The sequence below is a fragment of the Lipotes vexillifer genome, unplaced genomic scaffold, assembly GCF_000442215.2.
Source record: "Lipotes vexillifer unplaced genomic scaffold, Lipotes_vexillifer_v1.1 scaffold45, whole genome shotgun sequence".
NCBI lineage: Eukaryota > Metazoa > Chordata > Mammalia > Artiodactyla > Lipotidae > Lipotes > Lipotes vexillifer.
This window is the reverse complement of record NW_006796259.1, coordinates 1,185,825-1,207,090: the sequence shown is the minus strand read 5'-3', so window position 1 is coordinate 1,207,090 and position 21,266 is coordinate 1,185,825. Positions and strand designations below refer to the sequence as shown.

The window sequence follows — 21,266 nt, the reverse complement described above, 5'->3', positions numbered from 1 at the left end:
CCCGCAGTCTCCGCCCGCGAAGGGGCTTCCTAGTGTGTGGAAACCTTTCCTCCTTCACAGCTCCCTCCCACTGGTGCAGGTCCCGTCCCTATTCTTTTGTCTCTGTTTATTCTTTTTTCTCTTGCCCTACCCAGGTACGTGGGGGGTTTCTTGCCTTTTGGGAGGTCTGAGGTCTTCTGCCAGCGTTCAGTAGGTGTTCTGTAGGAGTTGTTCCACGTGTAGATGTATTTCTGATGTATCTGTGGGGAGGAAGGTGATCTCCGCGTTTTACTCTTACGCCATCTTGAAGCTCCCTAAATTTTTATTGGAATATAGTTGATTAACAATGTTATGTTAGTTTCAGTTGTACAGCAAAGTGATTCAGTTATACATATACAAGTATCATTTTTCCAATTATTTTCCCATTTAGGTTTTAAATGAGCTTAGTTATAAAACAGAAACACTCACAGACTTAGAGAACAGACTTATGGTTACTAGGGGAAGGGGTGGGGGCAGAGAGGGATAGATTGGGAGTTTGGGATTGACATGTACACACTGCTATATTTAAAATAGATAACCAACGAGGAGCTACTGTATAGCACAGGGAACTCTGCTCAATATTCTGTAATGTGCTTCCTTTTAAATAAGTCGTGGTGGAGGCACCTTGGTATTACCACTAGTTGTTTTCAACTTCGGTCTTAGCTAACATTGGAATACAGCAAAAAAGTTCTACCCAAATCCCAGTATGCATTATTTTGTCTGTATTTCTTTGCCTAGTTCTGCACATTGTCCTCTGTTTAATTGGAGCAAACTGGCTAGATCCCTTTTCTGGTTTGGTCCATTCCAAGGCTTGATTTGACTGACTGTGTATTCACGAAGTCTGTGGATGTTTTTATTTTTATTTTTTTTTTGCGGTACGTGGGCCTCTCATTGTTGTGGCCTCTCCCACCGCAGAGCACAGGCTCCGGATGCGCAGGCTCAGCAGCCGTGGCTCACGGACCAGCCGCTCCACGGCATGGGGGATCCTCCCGGACTGGGGCACGGACCTGCGTCCCCTGCATCAGCAGGCGGACTCTCAACCACTGCGCCACCAGGGAAGCCCTGTGGATGTTTATTACAAGCAAAGTGATGTTGCTTTGAGTGGGACTCAAAGTCAACACAGGGAGAATCTTTAAATTTGGAAATTTGAATTATTATACCTATGAATTCTATTGAAATGTTGTTTGCAATTTCCAGGGAAAACCAATTAATGATTTTCCTTCATAGTGAAGTGATTGAAAAGTATCACATCGTTTCCCACACAGGTTGGGATTTGAAGCCACTCACAGAGACTGGTTCATCAGGCTGCTGAAGCATTCTGGCAGTCTTGCGTCCTAGGTGATCTTTCAAAAATCATTAATTTTTTTTTTTTTTAAAGGAATGGAAAAAGACAACCTGCCATATACTCTTACCCGTAATAATGAGGGTTTTTATTTTTGAAAATAACAAATTGATGAGATATGGATAATACAGGGATGGAGTTAAATGAGTTTAGTGTATAAAAACTCCCATTCTGAATGCCACTTGATGGAGAAAAGTCATATAGAGCAGAATTTTTAAAAATAATTAATGACAAAACATGTTTATTCTATGAGTCATAAGATCTAAGGCCTGCAGAAGTTATGATCACTTAAAAAAGAGATTACCAGTTATTGGGAAATATACCTTTGGAAATAACAACGAAAGAAAAAGAGAAACACACTTGAAGGAAGGAATAAGATGTCTGTTAAGCACAAACCACCCCAAAGTTATGGTCTTATTGATTATGCTTTTAAAGGAACTTTGCCATCCAGGTATCATGAACATGCCAGGAATGAAATTTATCCAACCTTACTTTCAATCCAGAATTGATATTTACTATTGCTGGTGTTGAATAATTGTTATGACAGCTATAGAGTAAGCTCACTATCAATGGCAGGCCCATGGAAGGAATATTCTTGTCATGATTGAAAAATATGGTGTCTTCTTAAATGGGGTACAGTTCTTACCACAAATCATGTTGGAGGATGTGTATTCATGTAAGCACATGTATGTCTGTGTGTTTGTGTATAGTGGATACATTGTCAAGTAGGTCATTTAACCAACTGAAATGTTTGTCGGACTTAAAATATTTGAGAGCCACAGTTACAATACAGAACAAAGGATATAGTTTTGATTTTGCTTTTTACCTGAGACAGTGTTGTGATATTACTGGTAAATATTAAGTATTTACTATATAACATATTGAATCATTTAATATTAGCAATACTCCAAATGTGGGAGGTACCATATACATGTAAATACATGTACTAATATTAGAGGCTTGAAAATGTGTATAGCCTCTTGTTTTAAATACTAGAACAATATATAAGCCTATAGAACGTCAAGAACACCTACTTGTATATAGAGAAATGTTATTTTATATTTTTAAAAATTATAGGCTGGACCTTCAGTTTTTCAAGTTCCTAGTAACACATTAAAAAGTGGACAGACTGTCTGTTTGTTCCCCTCAACTCTGAGTGTTTCCGTTTTCTGATTTTTGCTTTGAGCTTAGTTCTGAGTTAATCAGTGATGCTTGTATTGGCATCACACTCCTAAATTAACTTAACTGGCTCTTATTAACCTTCAGATGTTTCACATGGTACATGAATGGCGATCTGAGTATAGACACACTAAGTGAACGTGTTTGAAACATTGGCACCTCTTTGGATGATTACATGGCTGGAAACAGTTGTTGAGAATAGCATACTTCTTCTTTTGGAATGATTAAAAGAAAAAAAAGTTGACTTGACATCCTAAGTTAACATTAGATGTTTTTGTTGTTTTCTGGCTAATTTACAACTTGAATAATTTTATGCTGCCTATTTAAATAATTTCCTTTGGAGTTTATTTCTCATTAATTTTGTATTACTTCATCTTCTCTCACCAGTTTGCATTGTTTTCTCATATGCCGCTCCTTGCAAAGGCAGATATTCACACATATTTTTATCTATGTCTACATAGATCTAAAGTCTATAACTCTTGAAAAGTGTAATTACTCATCACATTTTTTGATATTTAATAGGAATAAGCAAAGATGCTATCCTATGGGAAAAAAAATCCTTGGAGCATTTGTCAACAGATTACTTGATTTACAAGCACAGCATGTAGAAATATTCCACATAATATGATGCATCATAGATATACAACAAATTAGAATTACTAAAGGAAATTATTTCATCGTGTAAGACCCTTAAATATGGTTATTTCCCATATTCTTCTCACTATAAATTCTTCCCTGCATCATCTCATCCATCACAGGATTCCAACTATTTTTTTCATGTGAATCATACTCAAAACTGTAGTTTAAATCTTGAGCTTTCCTCATGTCTTCCCGAATCTCTTATATTAGGTAAAATCATCCATCCCTGCCGACCCACAGTTGTACACCAAGAAACTAGGAGACTAGAAACTTGAAACTCACTTTTTTTTTTTTTTTTTTTTTTGCCATACGTGGGCCTCTCACTGTTGTGGCCTCTCCCGTTGCGGAGCACAGGCTCCGGACGCGCAGGCTCAGCGGCCATGGCCCACGGGCCCAGCCGCTCCGCGGCATGTGGGATCTTCCCGGACCGGGGCACGAACCCGTGTCCCCTGCATCGGCAGGCAGACTCCCAACCACTGCGCCACCATGGAAGCCCCAAAACTCACTTTTACCTCAGCTTCCCCTTAAATAAAATGAATATTTGCTAAACCTGTGAAATATTTCTCCAAAATGTATCTAACTCATCTCTTCCATTATCTTCCCAGGAATTGTATTGAAACACAGACTTCAGCATCTTAACATTAAAACAAATGCAGCAACCTTCTAACTGATCTTATCTTTGCTCCCCCGCCCAACTAAACTCACTTAACAAAGATTATATTTTAGAATGTGAACACTGTACTCTTACTTTCTTGGTTTAAAAATATTTGGCTCCGTACTTCCTACCAAATGGACCCTACAACCCTTCCAGTTTCTCACGGTTAGACAGAGCTGACCATATGTTGGTCATGCTTCCGCATAACTTGCCACTCTGTCTTCCTAATGCTGTCCCCAAACAAATGCACCCAATCAGGGGCCACACTTCACCCTGAATATCCATCTGTTTAATATCCCTGCACCTTGATCCTACTCTTCCCTTTGCCTCAAAAGCCCTTAACTACATTCCTGTCTGTCAAAATTCTATTGACGCTGTTAGTCTCGGCTTCCCTGATCCTTGACAAAATTCACCCCTCACCCTGTGTGCTCTCTTAGCTATTGATTCTTTCACATAGTTCCCTCTGGTCACATGCATGTTTCCACCATTATATAGTAAGATATTTGAGGGACTGTTCTTGGAGCCCTCAAGTACTAAATAAACATTGTTTCATACAGAGAGTCTGAGAGGTGTTCAACAAATGTTTGTTAAATTGAATAAATAGTAATATAATTTAATGTTTGTTAAATGTGAATATAATTTTCTGCAAGTAATGTAAGAATATGCTTTATACAAATGTATGTGGGGATATTATAAATCTATTTTCAGAAGATACACTCATTTAATTTTATCATGGGCTGAATGTTTAAAAGTGATTTACCTAAAATAGAAATAAAATATAGTCACTTTGTCCTTTCCGTACCTCTCTCCATCTCTTTTTCCTTTATTCCCTCCTTCAAGTTAGTGTTCATCAAGTAAAATTTGTTATGCCCTATTTCTCAGAAACTTGTTTACTGAGCTCACTGTTTTTGATTCATCATAACTGCAGGTAACTAACATTTCTCATAGACTGCTGTGGGCAATGTGGATTGATTTGTTTGGATGTCTCTTGATGTCTTGGAGATCATCTCTTGTGTTCATTATCTATTTTAGAAAAAAATGGATTTACAATATGTATACATTTGTGTCTATCATAACCTTGCTTCAAAGGGATATTATTAATTTACAGAGGAATGGTCACTATGATGAGATAAAATGTTGTGATGGCAGAACAGGAAGACGTTGGCATGAGATAAGTTGATGTCAGGAATGCAGCCCTGCCATGGACTTCTGTGCCTTTGCTAGAAGTAGACCACAGTTTTAGCTCTAAATCTCCTAACAACTCTGGAAATGAGAAGAGAGGCCTGTGACACAGGTATACAATGTCCATAAAATAAAAACAAATCTGTTCTTCAGAAAAAAAAAACAAACAAACAAACTCATAACTATCCCTGAAAGTGAAACCAGGGGAAAAAGATTTCTTACATCGTTTTTCAGAATGAGGACATTGTCATGTTGTAAAGAATATTCTCTGCATCGTATGCATGTTTAATTCTCTGCAAGATCACAGCACAGTTGTTTATTAAAGTACCTCAGTGTAACCTGGGGAATTATACCCAAAGGTAACTCAGGAAGACTTGTTTTCCAACAAACAATAAAAAATTGTCCTGGTATCCTGGGCTCTAAGCTTCTGGGTAATCAGAGGATCATTTTTATGTGATGTGGAGAAGTAGATGAGATTGGATTATTTTGATTAATTATCCACAATTATTGCCTCTCTGGCCAAGCTGTAATAGTTTTGTTTTTGGGTTTTTTTTTTTGCGGTACTTGGGCCTCTCACTGCTGGGGCCCGAGTTCCATCCCTGGTTGGGGAACTAAGATCCCGCAAGCTGCAGAGCACAGCCAAATTACGAAAAAAGAAAAAAAAAAAAAAAGACAAATATTATCTTCCCTGCCAGGAAATGAATTCAAAATATGAAGAAAGAATGTATGTCTGAGAGTGAAAGAGAGGTGAGGATGGGCCAACCTAGTCTTAAATCTTCTGCTGCTTTTTTTTTCCTTACAACAGAAGAGGGTAACATTTAAAACTGTGATTGTGTGTGCTAGAATGTTCTTAAATCTCTATCATATTAAAACCCATCAAGAAAATTGATATCCCAGAAAGTTTTTTTCTAGAACCTCACTCACCATGTTTCAGGAAAGTAGCTTAGGCTTACATGAGAGTCACCAAAGATTGGCTTTATTGTGTGACTTAACCGCTATTGGCAAAGGAGCAGATCTGTCCAGATTTCAACATCAGAGTTCCTATGCTGTGCCCAATTGGTTCTCAGTAAATGGAAATCTATGAACTTTCAAACCCAAGTCACCAACACCAGAGGCTAAGGCTATTATAGCCATTAGCAAAACCAAAATGGAAAATGTCTTTCACTGGGCAAACCCTCTTGATCATATTTTATATGCTTCTGAGTTAATTCCTGGAAAACTATAAAATTTGCCAGTTTGATTATAATTTGCTCATGAAACGTATCATGCACATTTTGCAAAGCTGTATTGTGTATTATTTTATCTTTATAACAGTAAGCGCCGAAATTACACTGGGTATTTTAGGGATCAGTGGCTGAAATACAGTTCTCACTTCCTTTAGCAAATGCACACACATTATTTGCTCAGCAGCCTCATAGCCATTATCACTGAGCAATTGAAAGGGCGTTCATCTTGCAGTAAATGTAAAACCATCCACTTTTGCTGTGGGAAGAATTGCAGGATAGGTTGGCTTTCTATGCCAGTGAATTCAAGGCTACGGATAACTTTTTCACTTGTCAAGTTGCTGTCACTTTGTTAAGGAATTAGAGATTGTATGTTGCCTAAATTTATAACAATATGTCAGTCTCTTGCAACTAAATGAAAATGAACAACTCTGGGTTGTTTTCAGTATGTAAGAAAAAGGTTTATTGTATCACTAGTGAGTATCTTGTCATTGGAAACTTGTATCTATTTAATTGGTGTGTAGCATATTGAAATGCAACAACTATGAGTTATTTTTAAAGTGAGTCTTAATGGCATGTCTTCATAGGAGTACAACTCAAATTACTTTACCTTTTATTCGAAGACATTCATTGTCATACTCTGGTATTTAGTGAGTTTCTTCTCTGGCTAGAGAGAAACTCCCCTGGCATGCTCAGCTGTCTTCAGTTTTCAGGGATTGAGTTGTTGGTGGGGAAAACTGAGGCAAATCTATGGGTATCTCCATCCCATTCTAGACTGATGCCCACCTGCCACATTGATAGTGAGGGTGCTGAGCTCACTTGTGTAGGCAGACACAGTCCTTTCTTGCCTTCACCCTGAGACAAAGCATGTAGGGAAGCAAATGGCTTAATATACCAGCCCCTTCCATCAGTTCCTGAAGGTAAAGATGGGTCACTACTCATTTGGCAGATACAGTTACTTTGTGCTCGGTGCTGTGCTCCACCCCGGGGCACCTATACTGGTGAAGAAAAGAGTCCAACCTCCAGGGACATGTGCTGTTACATAGGTGCCTCAGATGTATGTAGTTCATCAGCTTTGCCTGTAACCCTTTTTCTAATTTGCTGAGTTTAACCTCTATTGCAGAAAATCAAGCCTTCAGAATTTTATATATGGAAGCCTGATATCTCTTCTAGGAGCAAAGACTATGAGATTTCATTCATGTACTTTTTGGTGGTAATTTTGTCCATTTTTGATAGTTTTTCTTCTATTTGGTTAGTTTCCAGATGTCTGAGCTTCCACTGAGTAGCAGTGTATTATTTTTGATATTTCAAAATTATTGAATAATTGTGTATCCTATGTTTGCATTTAGATATAGTATTACTTTATTTGGTAAGTTTATATCAAGAGAGAGAAAAGCTCAAAAATAGAAAAAAAGGAAAACATAGTTATATTTCTTTGGGCAGTTTTCGTATATCGACAGGTTGTGCGTCCAAAGACTTAAGACTGACAAATATAAGTAGTTCTTTTTGGTAATTCTTTGCTGTTAAATTCAGGCTCACTTTTGACATAGAAATAGAAAATTATTTCTACTGGGGGGAGACTTCCTCCATAGATATATAATACATTCTTGAAACACAAATTCTGTTAAAGGTTTATTCATATGCTCTTGTAGTTTTCATTCTTTACAGTGAAACACCATATATATTTTTTTTCCACAATACCCCCCCAAATAAAACTGCCATTCCCTCTGTTTGCAGAATCTGTCTTCTCCCTTCAGATAAATAGCAGCCATTCAAAACTATGAGAAATGCTACCGAATGGAGTTAAATGGTGAAATGTTCTCTTCAGAAAATGTATTTAGACATATCTGAATCATGTTATTTTTGTGCTTGCTTCTCTTGCCCCCATTCCCATAAATCGTTAAAGACAACAGGATGACAAACATTTGTCTTTACTGTGTTGTAGGTCCAGGGGGAGAACTGTGAAGAGGTGGAGAGAAGGGGGAAGGTAGATTTCCGAAAAATTTCAAAAGCGTGGCTTAAGAAACAACTCTTGTATTTCTGAAGCAATTCTGGGGTTTAAGTCAAGTTGACAATATTTTAGTTGGAAGGAAACTTACCAAAAAGCTCATCTTCTATCTTAAACTTTCTCAGATATTTTGGAAGAAAATTAATAAAGTGTCTATCCACTTTACATTTTCACTTCTCTAAACAAAAATCATAACTGAAATTTTTCCTTTAGAGTATTGATTACTCTACATTTTTTTTCATGAGCTTGAGCCTTACTCTTGAATTATTACCAAATTTTGTTGATTTGGTTGATAATTAAATATTTCTAAGTCTTAATTTTATAGGAATTTACATATTTTCAGATCTAAAAGTTTTTTGCTATTATTATTGTTATAAATTTGATAACAGTTGAAATGTCATTTAGTTAATCTGTATTCAAGGGGGCCTCTAATGAAGTACATATCTGGGAATATTTTTCAGAGTTGGGACAAAAATGCCTGCGACATGCAGCTATGCAGAAGCTTTGGGAATAAATCTTGCACAACTAAGATATTAATAAGATAATCTAAAGACTTATAAAATCTCATTTAAGTAACATAAAGTAATTATAATAATTTACTTACATGATTTTAAAATTTGAAACCATCTCAATTGTATAAAAAAGTGGAAACTAAAAACACAGAGAACTTATTTTTCCTGAATTATTTGTAAATTGCCGACATGATACCTGCAACCCTTAGGTACCTGTATTTCCTCCAGACAAGGACGTTCTGTAGTTTCAACCATCCACATCAGGAAGTAAACACTGATGCATCATAACCATGTAATTCTCAGACCCCATTCACCTCATACTACATTTCAGCATTGTCCCATTTAGGTTTCATCAACTGTCCCTATTCACATTTCTCTAAATGCCTTCAAAGGCTTTAGTTCAAAATTACACTTTACCTTTGTCAATCTGCAAGATTTCCTCAGTCTTCCTTTGACATTCCTAGTCTTGATAGTTTCGAAGATAACAAGGCTGTTATTTCATAAAATGTTCTTATTTGGGGTTTTGCTGATGTTTACTCATGATCATATTTAGATTATGGATCTTTGGCAGTAATATTATCTTAGTTCGTTCAGACTGCTATAACAAAATACCATATACTGGGTGACTTATGAAAAACAGATATTTATTCCTCATAGTTCTGTGTCTGATGAGAGCCCACTTCCTAGCTCATAGAGCATCTTCTTTACTCTGTGTCCTCACATGGAGGGGGCAGAGATGTCTCTGGGGCCTCTTTTAGAGGGGCATTAATCCCATTCATACAGGCTGTGCCCTCATGACCTAATCACGTCCCAAAGTCCCCACCTCTAAATACCATCACATTGGGTGCTAGGATTAAACATACGGATTTTGGAGGAGCACAAACATTTAGTCTATAGCAAATATCATAGAAGTTATGCTGTGTTATTTTCAGCACGAGTTTGATTTATCCCATCATTGATATTGTTAATGTTGGTATCTTGATCAAGGCTGTTTCTGTGGGGCTTCTCTGTCATAGAGTTATTCTTTTCCTTTATATTTAATCAGTTCATGGCAGGAGTTACTTAGAGACTATGCCAATACACCATTCTTGCTGAAACTTTTCAATTTATTCTTTTATAGCAGTATAGACTCATGTCTTTTTATCTTATTTAATGTTTTATAATGTGGTGATATTGTTTTTTCTTCATTATTTTTTGTTGTTATTGTTCAGATGGTCCCACATTTGGCTAATGAGAACCCCTTCAAGCTCCTTTGTCCTTTGAACATGCCCCTGTCATTCTTTGAGTACTTCCATGTACTACACATATTCCAGGTACATCTTGTACTTTCCTTGTCCCAGTGCTGGTTGGAATTAGTCGTTTCTCCAAGGAGCTCTGTTTTTTCTCACTAGAGAGTCATATTTAGAAACCAAGACCTAGATACTAGGTATGGCCATTTACATTGGGTATGGCTGCTCCTAGCTTCTCTCGAGTCACACAGCTAGTTGTTTAGTAAGCTTATATAAGGAGTGTATGTACGTGTGTATATGCACACTCATTTACAATTACATTGATTTCTATATCAATATATATATTTTTAAAACCATGAGTTCATACCAGTACCTCCAAGTCCAATCCAAAACCACATGGTTCATTCTGGTTTTCTTATTGATGAAAAATTTGATCACATAAACATTTTATTTATTTTTATTTACATTCACCACAATACAGGGAGGCAGCCAGGATGAATGTTTTCCTTGGCTTTATTTGTTTTGAGCTCACTAGAATTCCTAACTGTTACAAAGCCAGCAAATAATGGAGGCAGGAGCCAAATCCAGTTCTCTTTCCATGTTTACTATTCTTTGTCCCTTTCTAAAAACAAACAAACAAAGAAGAACGGGAATTAAATTCTTGAACCTTAGCTCTATTATGCATTTTTCCTTTTTTTTTCTTAAAAAACTTCATGGTATGATTTAAATATTAATTTATGTACAGTGGTTAGTATACAAAATAGGGAAAAATTTGGACAGTGTATGGGATAAGTATCATGACACCAGCTTGTTAGTAAAAATAAATTAATAGAAAGCAGTGAGCTTTGTGAAAATGGATGTTATTGGATTTTTAGTGAGTCATTTATTCCCAAGGATAAATGCATAACCCTGATTTCTAAATATGTACTTAGATATCCAAGTATTAATAGACCTCATCCCCTCCCCCACCCCTCAATGAATTTTAGATCACAAAGAGTATGATCATTTGCTAAGGCCAAACACTAACAACAGTGGGGGTTAACATAATGCCATGTGAAATTGCAGCTACCACATTCATACAAATGATAATTTAATCTCAATGAGTTTGTGTTCTGCTACACAGACAGTAGACCATTACTTTGCGATTTATAGGATAATTGCATACATTGCTTCTAAATAAATTTGCTTTACTCTGTGCCAAGAATGCCTTACAACCTCCTCCATATGTGAAGACTATTTCAGAAAATGGAACTTTTGCTCTGGAATACTCTGTGGGTTGCTGGTTAGTATGCTGAATATTTAGTAGCTGCTAATGAGACTCCTATCAGCTTATCAATGTCTAATTTCCTATTCTTGTATGGCATAATTTTATGAGAAATCTTCGGAGACCCTTATACCCAGTAACTGCCCTTAAGAGATAACTTAATCCAGTCTGAAATAAAAGCTTCTCTGATTGATTTATGGCCATATTAAGACGAGCATACCCATCTGTACATAATAACTTGCAAACAGGATCTTGGACTAAAAATTCTTCGTATCTTGTTCATAATTATTTGGGGGGACCAGACCTTATATTTATTATTTCATTTGGAATATCATTTATTAACTGGCAGTTTCCTCCTGCTTTCGATATTTTCTTTTTGACTTAGAGTAGCCTCTGACTTATAGAAACCACTTTATATATATTTTTTTCAGTTTCATTCATATGCATATCATTTTGATAATGGCCCAGGAACCTAACTTTGCTAGAAAATGTTGATTTAACTTTTCTTTCTTTCCCTTTTACCTTTCTGTTTTCAGCCCCTTATTCAATTCCCCTGCAGAAAGGTTGATTTTGAATAATACGGTCATGTTGTCAAAACAGTACAAATTATACCCTGCTGCCATATGGAATGGTGAAAATAAAAGCTTTATTTACCCTGTGTTCTTTAAGAAAAGAATAATAAATGTTTTTTCCCCTCTTCGGGGATTGTATTCTGGAAAGAAACGGTTCTTGTTTGTAGCCTGATAGCGTGGTTTATTCTGAAAGATAATGACTTGAAAACTCATTTGCTGTTCAACAAAGTAGCAAATACTCCAACTACTAACCCCTTAGCCTTCCAGCCTCTGAGACATGGATCTGTCTCCTTTCCCAGACAAAGCCATGTGGGGTAGTCATTATTGGTCCCATATTACAGAGGAGAACCCTGTGCGGTGTCAGGTTATAGGGTTGATATGCTGAATCTACTTCTGTCTACTTCTCTGGTCTGTGTACTGTCTTTGGGTGTCTGCTCAAAGCACAAGTCCTGCCACTTACAGCCCTTCCTAGATAATGAATTAGAAATTACAGAAGGGTTAAAGACATAGGCACAGGCTGAACTTGAGCTCCTTAGGGAAATTATTTGATATTTATCATCCTTTCCATAATTCATAATTTCATAATTCCATACATGGCAGAATTCTGTCCCACCTGGAACCTGTGCGAAAAAATGAGAAGTCAATTGATACATATTAAAGGGTGAATCTTTTTGTTATGTAAAAGTGTTTTAAAATTATTATCACATCCCATGAAACTTTAGTCCTTTCTGCTTAAAAAATAAAAGATGACCAAGTAGTTAGAATTATTTTTGTTGTGTCTTCCATTATGAGTTGACTCTGATTAAGAGTTCTGTCACTGTTCATGATGAATATTTATTCAAAGAACAGCAATTGGCATAGAGGAAACATGTTGAAGTAAAAATACACCAAATCTAGAGTTAAAAGATTTAAAAGAATTTTCTGCTGTATGTATGACTGAGACCAAGTAACAATTTTGCTGAGTCTTTGTGTCTACAGAAAATGGTAATTATTATACCACCCTTGCTTACCTCAAGCGACCCTAATAAGTCTCAAATGGTTTCAGTGTTTTCAGTCATTCACAACAAAGCTTTGCTGTCCCAAATATTTAGTGTTATTTTTTGTTTGGGGGAACAAATCGGATGACAATATGATTTGTTTTATTTGTGCTGTTTGTGTTGTTGATTAATCAAAAGCCTAACATCTTGTTCAGAGTGAGAAATGAGGGCTTTTACTAGCTTTTAAGAGGTTACTTGGCACACATACTACCCTCTAAATTCACTTGCATTTCTATATAATCCCTGTTTCTTTATGCATTTCTATATAATCCCTGTTTCTTTATGAGAAATATTAGAATATTTCTCCCATTTACAGTTTATTACTGTAGCTTTTGTTATATCAAGCCTTAGAGTCACTTGCCTCTGGTCTATTTAAATCTTTTGTGGGAGCTTGGGATAGAGTAAGTACATATATGCTAATATTTTACTAGATGCCAGGCAGTAGTGCCAGGCAGCACCAGGCACATTTAATGCATTATCCCATTCAATCCTCCATTTATGAGCTGGGTACTATTTTTACTCCCAAAGAATCTAATTATCCTACAGATACAATTAAATCACAACAATATAGAGATTCTCTAGATTACTTCATACCCAGGGCCTGGCCCAGTCTTGGCACAAAGAAGGCTTTCAGTAAATATCTGTAGAATGAGTGATGATCTATTGACAGTCCGTCTATTGACAGTCCAGTAGATTTTTTTTTTTTTTGGAGTATAATTGCTTTACAATGTTGTGTTAGCTTCTCTTGTACAGTGAAGCAAATCAGCCACATGTATACCCATACCCCCTCCCTCTTGGACCTCCCTCCCGCCCCTGACCCCCCATCTCACCCTGTCCAGATTTTTTTTTTTTTTTTAATTTTTGGCTGCGTTGGGTCTTTATTGCTGCACGTGGGCTTTCTCTAGTTCCGGAGAGCGGGGCGACTCTTCGTTGCTGTGCACGGGCTCTAGGACACACGGGCTTCAGTAGTTGTGGCTTGCGGGCTCTAGAGTGCAGGCTCAGTACTTGTGGCACACGGCCTTAGTTGCTCTGTGGCATGTGGGATCCTCCCCGACCGAGGATCCAACCCGTGTCCCCTGCATTGGCAGGTGGATTCTTAACCACTTCGCCACCAGGAAGTCCCCCAGTAGATTTTTTTAAACTAGTAGTTTAAAAGGTCTTTTTCTTTTATTGTAATGCAACTTTCATAAATATGAAGATACTTTCTTATTGACCATCTTAAGACCAATATATTTACATTTTTCAAGAGGATTTTTACTGTCTTAGGTAGTACTGTATCTCTAACAGGTAAGCATGCCTTTCAACATATTTTAAGGGGTATAGTACTTTATTTAAGAAAATATTCTTCATACTATCCATCTAATGTTTGACTTCTGTTAAGAAAAACTTCCCTTATGCAATTCTTTCATCCTTCAAAACGAAAAAAAATGTTAGTTGTGCTTCTGTAAGATTACATCATGAATGCCGAAAGCTTCAAGATATGTAGCCACTGAGAAATTTTTGCTCCTGGCAGAAATTTTTTCTCCTGGCAGAAAGAAGACCCAGAATGTCTGCCTCAACATGCAACTGAGTGATTCACTTGGATGATATCATTAGTTTGAACATCAACAATCCCATTATTTTAAAGATAGGATAGCAGAGTAGATGTACATATTCCATTGTGTTCTTTTAAGTTTCATTGTGTTCACACTTAAGGTTTTGTTATGTGGTTGCCATTTTGACTTGTAGGAACTTACAACCAGTATATGAGGGAAGGCTTCCTGTAAAATTAAGAAAGCAGGAACTGAGTTGTGTGTTTCTAGTGTAGCAACTGCACTCAATTAAAGAAAGAGCCAAGCACATCTTGGCTGTGCTTGGTGCAAGAAAGATGTGCAAGAAAGAAATTGCACATCTCAAATGATGAAAGTCGTTTGCTAATTAAATAAAACCTATGACTATAAAAATGAAGAAAGCCATCATTAACAAGTATTTTTGTGAATTTATAAGTTTAATACTACTTAAGACACTGTAAAAGATAGTTTTGCCTCTTAGACTTATATTTAAATTGGGGAGACCCAATCTGTAGCCACAGGACAATTAAAGAATGATTAACTGTTTAAAAAGGTGCCATTAGGACTTCACTTCCCTGGTGGTCCTGTGGTTGGGAATCCGCGCTTCCACTGCAGGGGACACAGGTTCGATCCCTGGTCAGGGAAGTAAGATCCCACAGGCCATGCAATACATCCAGAAATATGAATAGGATAGGATACAATAGAATAGAATTAAATTAAGTTTAAAAAGATGCCATTAAATAAGCCCAGTAGGAATTCAGAGATGTCACATGAATAAATGCAGAAATGGTTGCCCAAATTTCCTAAATATGTCTAATTGCAAGTGTTTATTGAATACGGTAATGGTTAAAAAGGAAGTAACATATAGCCCTGCCCTCTGTGAGCTATGAAAGCTTTTAAAGAGGAGCCAGTATGAACTGTTTGGTCCTCAGGAAGGTGGTTCAGAGGGATGAGTTCTCCAAGGAAAAAAAATTTTATAAAAAGCTTATCTCTTTCTCCAGATTCACATCTTTTAATAATTCTTTTGGAAGAGCATACTGTTAATATAATTGACGTGATTTTTCTTCATAAACATATTTGCTATAAATCTGAAAAATTGGAAATGTGGCATCATGACAAATGGTCCTTTATTGAAAACTTCTTTAAATCTTTTGGGACTAGAGTCAAAGCACCTGTCTGACTGAATTCAGTGAATCCTAGCAAGATTAGGCAAGAGGAACTGCTTAGGGCCACCTTGGAAGGAGGCTGTGGACTTAGTAGGCAATTTAGTTTTGTGTTTGCTATCAAATAAGAGAGGTTGAGTTTTGTCGAATTGGAGCAAAAGTAAAGCATCACTAAAATTGTTTATGGTTGAACAATGAAAGTAGTTTGAGCAAATTATGCAAAAGCTATTACTTTATCATTCACAGATATCTAAAGCATAACTCCCTACAAAACAAAGTTGGGCTATTTTCCCTATACATTCCTTTAAGTCCTGGAGAGGTTAGGGGTTATTGACAAAAGTTTTACAGCAATGGGAAGTTGACTTTGAAAAATGCTGAGGTTCATTTTTCTCTTTCCTTAATGGAATTGAAAGTTTCATATCAGCATGTTTTATTAAGACCCCAAACAGGTTCAAAGAATGTGCTATATTTCCAGGTCTATTATAGCTGCCATTCCAAACAAAATATGTATGACTTCTATGATTCACTACGCACAAGTATGTAGTAATCTGCCCTTTAATGGCCTCTCAAAATGACGGACCAAATGGCTTTGTGAAGGTCAAGTCTGATTTAAATTGTTGATGAATTAGTAGCTAATCCTGCGTGATTGACTATTAATATGGAACGGTAATAAGTAAGGCATTTTAAAGCTTAATGAACACATTAGTGAATAGGACAAAATGCTTTTCTTTTCACTTGTGTAAAAAGTTTAAAGCTACTAACATTAAGACACTTTGTTAATTTTTGCTTCTGTATTTTCCTGTAAAAGTTTGTGTGTTAACATATATGACTTCTATGATTCACTACGCACAAGTATGTAGTAATCTGCCCTTTAATGGCCTCTCAAAATGACGGACCAAATGGCTTTGTGAAGGTCAAGTCTGATTTAAATTGTTGATGAATTAGTAGCTAATCCTGCGTGATTGACTATTAATATGGAACGGTAATAAGTAAGGCATTTTAAAGCTTAATGAACACATTAGTGAATAGGACAAAATGCTTTTCTTTTCACTTGTGTAAAAAGTTTAAAGCTACTAACATTAAGACACTTTGTTAATTTTTGCTTCTGTATTTTCCTGTAAAAGTTTGTGTGGTTAACATATAAAGGGTATTGATTTTTTTTTTTTTCTCAAGTTCCTGGTACTATACATTTGATGAGCTGTCAAAATTGATGTTATCAAATGGCCAAGGCAGTTTTATATAAATCACCAATAAATGTAGAGGTGAAGAAAAAGCAATTAATGTTTTCTAAACTACGCCCACTGAGATAAGCATACCAATTAGAAATTTCATTATTTCTACAGTTCATTTTATGTTGAATACTGAGTTTTATTGCCAAATACCTGACAGTCAAATTGGAAACAAGCCACAACTGTCAATGTGTAACAGCACTGGCTATTTGAATCTGTTACATTGTGATGTTTCTCATGAAAATTTAATGAAGAAAGTGCATTAAAAGAGTTTCTATGCAAAGGGGGGGATGGATAGAATTTAATTACCCTTATTAAAAATAAGAAAGGAGCTCTCTTTACATCCTTTGTCTGATTAGTATGCAAGAAAGATTATCTTTGTTGTACGCTTGTGTATATGGAAATGGGGCTCTGGAGTGTTCTTTATGAGCTAAGAAGGAAAAGAAAGGTCATGCAAATGTATTAGACTGCTTTCCATAGGGCACAAGTCAATTTTGTCAGCTCTCCCCAAGGTGAGGTCTTCATTTCTTATAAATGGTTATTAATTCTAAATTTCTTTGGTAAGAGCCTTTAGTAAGTGGCTCAACAATCTCAAGTCCTTGACATTTGCCACTGATATAGGTATAGAATATTGGCGTGTGGTTCAGAGAGATGAACTTGTAGAAGAAAAGTGATGACTAGTAGAGCAGTGTTTCTGCATATGTGGATGTAACTAGTACTTAGATGCCACAGGAGTGACTCAATGTCCTGGGAAAGACAGAAACAGCTCAGGAATACCAAGGTGATTTTTTTATTAACTGAAGTTAATTGCTTTCAATATGGAAATGAACAACAACAAAATATAAGAGCTTTTTTAGAAACTCATTTCTAGGTGTCTAAGGCAGTGCAGTTGATTTTGGGGCACTTGAGAGAAATGATTTTTATTCTTTGAAGCATTCTGGGTCAATAGCTGGTGAGTGAGATGTTTAATAATATAATGTGTGTGGTACAATGGCTATTGAGCTTTTTGCTTTATCTTTTTATTTTCCCAAATAACATTAAAACTAAGCTTTAGATGTCAACACATTGACTAAAGCTTTAAAGCCATTTAAAAAAAAAAAGTCTGATGAAATTCAAGTGGAGTAGAGTATTAAAATTAGCATAGCCTAATTTGCAAAATGCTCTTTATCTGACTTGTAATTTTTAACCTTCCCTTGGAACCTTGAAAAATCATCTTGAAATTCCATTCTTAACCACTGTTTCTGACACTTGTCCACCGTAGACCTAGGCTTGGCTGGCAGCGTGTAAGCATTCAAATAAATGGAAAGTATTACTACTGCTTCCTCAGAAGAGCCACATCTTTCAACTTAAGTAAAATGTAGCTCATCGAAGTTAACTATTTTTTTAGTCTCTGGCCGTAATTAGCTGGTGGGACAGGAAAATATCCTCTGGTGAATCCATGTGTCAAACCCAGCTGCTTCAGCAACTTCTTGTGGACTTTTCATAAAACTCCCTTGGGAGAACCAGAGTCTACTTTTCCCTGTTAGCGCCTTGATTTTCTCTTACAGAAACCTGGATTTAATGTTCAGGATATCTTCCCTTTCTTGGGAGCTTTAATCTTTGGTAGCATTTTGACATTCTTTTACTAATCACATTGCCAGTCTCTCTCTCTAGTTCTGAACTATTCCTCTGATGAACTCTCTACCATAAGTAGTTTTCTACTATGTGTAGTAGGAAACTTCTTAATCACTGTGATATATTCATATTTAGGCTTAGAAATCACTGGAGTTCTCTCAAAATCTGTCAACCCAGACTAACTTGATGGCAGGGGATTTGGATGCAAGTGAGGCATGGAGAAATTTGTATTACAGAAGGATAAACTGATGAGAATTAAAAAATACAAGACAGTGGATTTAGGTACTTACTACTGCAGTTGATATGAGGAGGAAAAGATTAAGTCTGTTGGAGAGAGTTTTGAAAAGTTTTATAAAGAAGATGATTTTGGTTGTGTGGCTTTCTAGAGACACAGACATTGTACTCGTCGGATATGATTTGTCTGGGGAATGGTGAGAATTTCATTGTGGGCAGAAGAAACATTTCCTATGAGGGAGGTCATCCATGAGAGGCTGAGAAAAATGGGTCCTGATTTTAAAAGACTTCGCTAGCCAGATTTAGGAGATTTGAGTTTACCCTGTAAGTATAGAGAGAGTGGAGAACACATAGATTTGGTCAACAGTGCAGTGGAGTCATCAAAATGTAACCTTTTCCCTTGAAATTGTGCATCTTTAGCAAGACTCAGAGGATCATACCAGAAATTGTGGGAGACCTCCAAGTAGAAGCTAGGTACCACACCTGATGGTTTCTGTTTTGCTCACTGGTTCTGCTTTAGAGTCATTTTGGAATTGGTGGCTGATGACAATTCATCAGAGGTCATGAGGGAATGTTGGAATGTTGATTACATTAACACCTGGCCCAACTGGACGCCAAAATGTTTCATAATAGTCTTCAAACAAACACCCAAGTTCTAATTTAGATAATTCTCACCCATTTAACTAAAATTCCTTCAATCCTTGAATAGAATAATATACCTTTCTAATGCTAACTGGAAGAGCTGGCCATGCAGGGTATCAACGTAGTCATGCTTGAGGGACTTAGGAGGACTTTAATTTCTCAAGATCTGATATCTGGGGCAATTTTGATGTGGGGTAGGGAGAAATGAACTTTGGATGAGTTGAAGATTCAAAATTTAGGAGTTTCAACTTTTTAATGACTGAAAATGGTGTAGGCCTTTGGAATGGAAGAAAGTATTCTCTTACCCTAAGGAATGTATGTATGCTTCTGTGTTGCATTTTTGAGTTGCTTTTGTTCTTTTCTTCTTTTGTAAGGGAGACTTTCAGGTACTTTTCTGACTAATTGAAACTCTCTACAAAGGAATTCATTCAGGTTGAACCTGTGCTTGGGTGAAAAAATATACAGAGTTTTACCTAAAAGTTAAAAGAAAAACATAACAGATTCAAATACAGATACCTTGGTCCAGCTAACCTGCTTGTTCACCATGTCCTCGTAAAGCTAGCTCTTTTGGATCAATGGTTTTCCCCCAAGGAAAAGTTTTCTTCTCAGTGCCTGTACTAATGACGTTCCTTTCTTTCTGGCCAACTCAACTTGTTCCTAAAGGCTCATTGCACAGCTTCCTCTTGGTGCTCACTGACCTCATCAGACACATACTGTAGAGTGACTTCTTCTCTGCTCCCACAGAACTTGATCCATTCCTTGGTCATGGTTTTTATCACACATGTCTGAGCTCCTTGTTAGGCTGTTGGCCTCTTCCTTAGACTGTTCACCCTTCTGGCCAGGAACAACGTTCCTTAATGTAACAGTGCAATGCTACCTAGTTTGTGTTAGCTTCTCAACAAATGATAGGTTAATGGGAGAGGTTAATGGTCAATATCTCTTGAGTCTTGGGTATCTGACTTGATAACATGTTTGTATCACCTTTTGTCTTGCAGAGGATCAAATTCCCAGGGGCTTCCCTACCATTGACATGGGCCCACAGTTGAAGGTGGTTGAGCGTACACGCACTGCCACCATGCTTTGTGCAGCCAGTGGGAATCCGGATCCAGAAATCACTTGGTTCAAAGATTTCTTACCTGTCGACACAAGCAACAACAATGGCCGTATTAAGCAGTTACGATCAGGTAGGGTCTTGTTGCTGTTTCCACAAGCTCCTAGAGAATTTTAATTTTTCTTTTTAGTTTTCTCTCTCTTTTTATTTTTATTTTATTTATTTTTAATTTTTAGGTATTGATTTTTCTCGCTCTTCTCTTTCTCTGTTATTTAATGTGTTGTCCACGTTTGTGATGTCATAGCCCGTTTCAGAGTCTGTCTTCTCCTGTGTTTTGCAGCTTCTGTTTAATCCACATTGCTCAGTGCTGTGACTGCATTTTTGATAATTTTTTAATTTACTGCTCTTCCGCAGTATTTGATGGATCCATTTTCTCCTCTTTCTTATTTCTCTGTTTTCTTTTGAAACAAATTTATTTCAACATTGGACTTCATTCAGAACTTGCAAGGAGTTCCAATGGTTATATCCATTAAAAACCAAAAATGTTCATATTAAATGCTAAAATGATTCAGTTTTATTAAAGTGTGTTTTCTCTCTCTTTTCTGCATTTGAACTCATCAAACTACCAAAGTTTAGTAAGTTTGGGCACATCTACTTTCTTTTCACTAATACATAAAACACAGAAGTGTTATGAGTAACCAGATGTACTTTTTTTATAAAGCCCTTCACAAAGTACCAATGAAAGGAGGGGATTTTTATTAATATTATTATAATATTATTATGAGTGAGTGTTTTCTACACATTAGCCACAGTAGTGTGTGTCCACATCAAAGATTTTTGAACCCTCCAGTGACTGGATCTACAGAAGTCTGCTTTTGGTGTAGACTCCAGCTTTTGCCTCTCCCTCTCCCTCTCTCTCTCTC

General features: G+C 36.7%; 1 protein-coding gene across 5 annotated transcripts in view; it reads left to right on the top strand.

The window, feature by feature from the left end:
- PTPRD (protein tyrosine phosphatase receptor type D) overlaps window positions 1-21,266 on the top strand; it is a 418,376-nt gene that overhangs the window by 197,458 nt on the left and 199,652 nt on the right. For all 5 annotated transcript variants that reach the window (XM_007468403.1, XM_007468405.1, XM_007468404.1 and 2 more), the window contains one exon: window positions 20,288-20,476. In XM_007468403.1, the coding sequence (XP_007468465.1) occupies window positions 20,288-20,476 (189 nt within the window). The remainder of the gene's footprint in view (window positions 1-20,287; window positions 20,477-21,266) is intronic.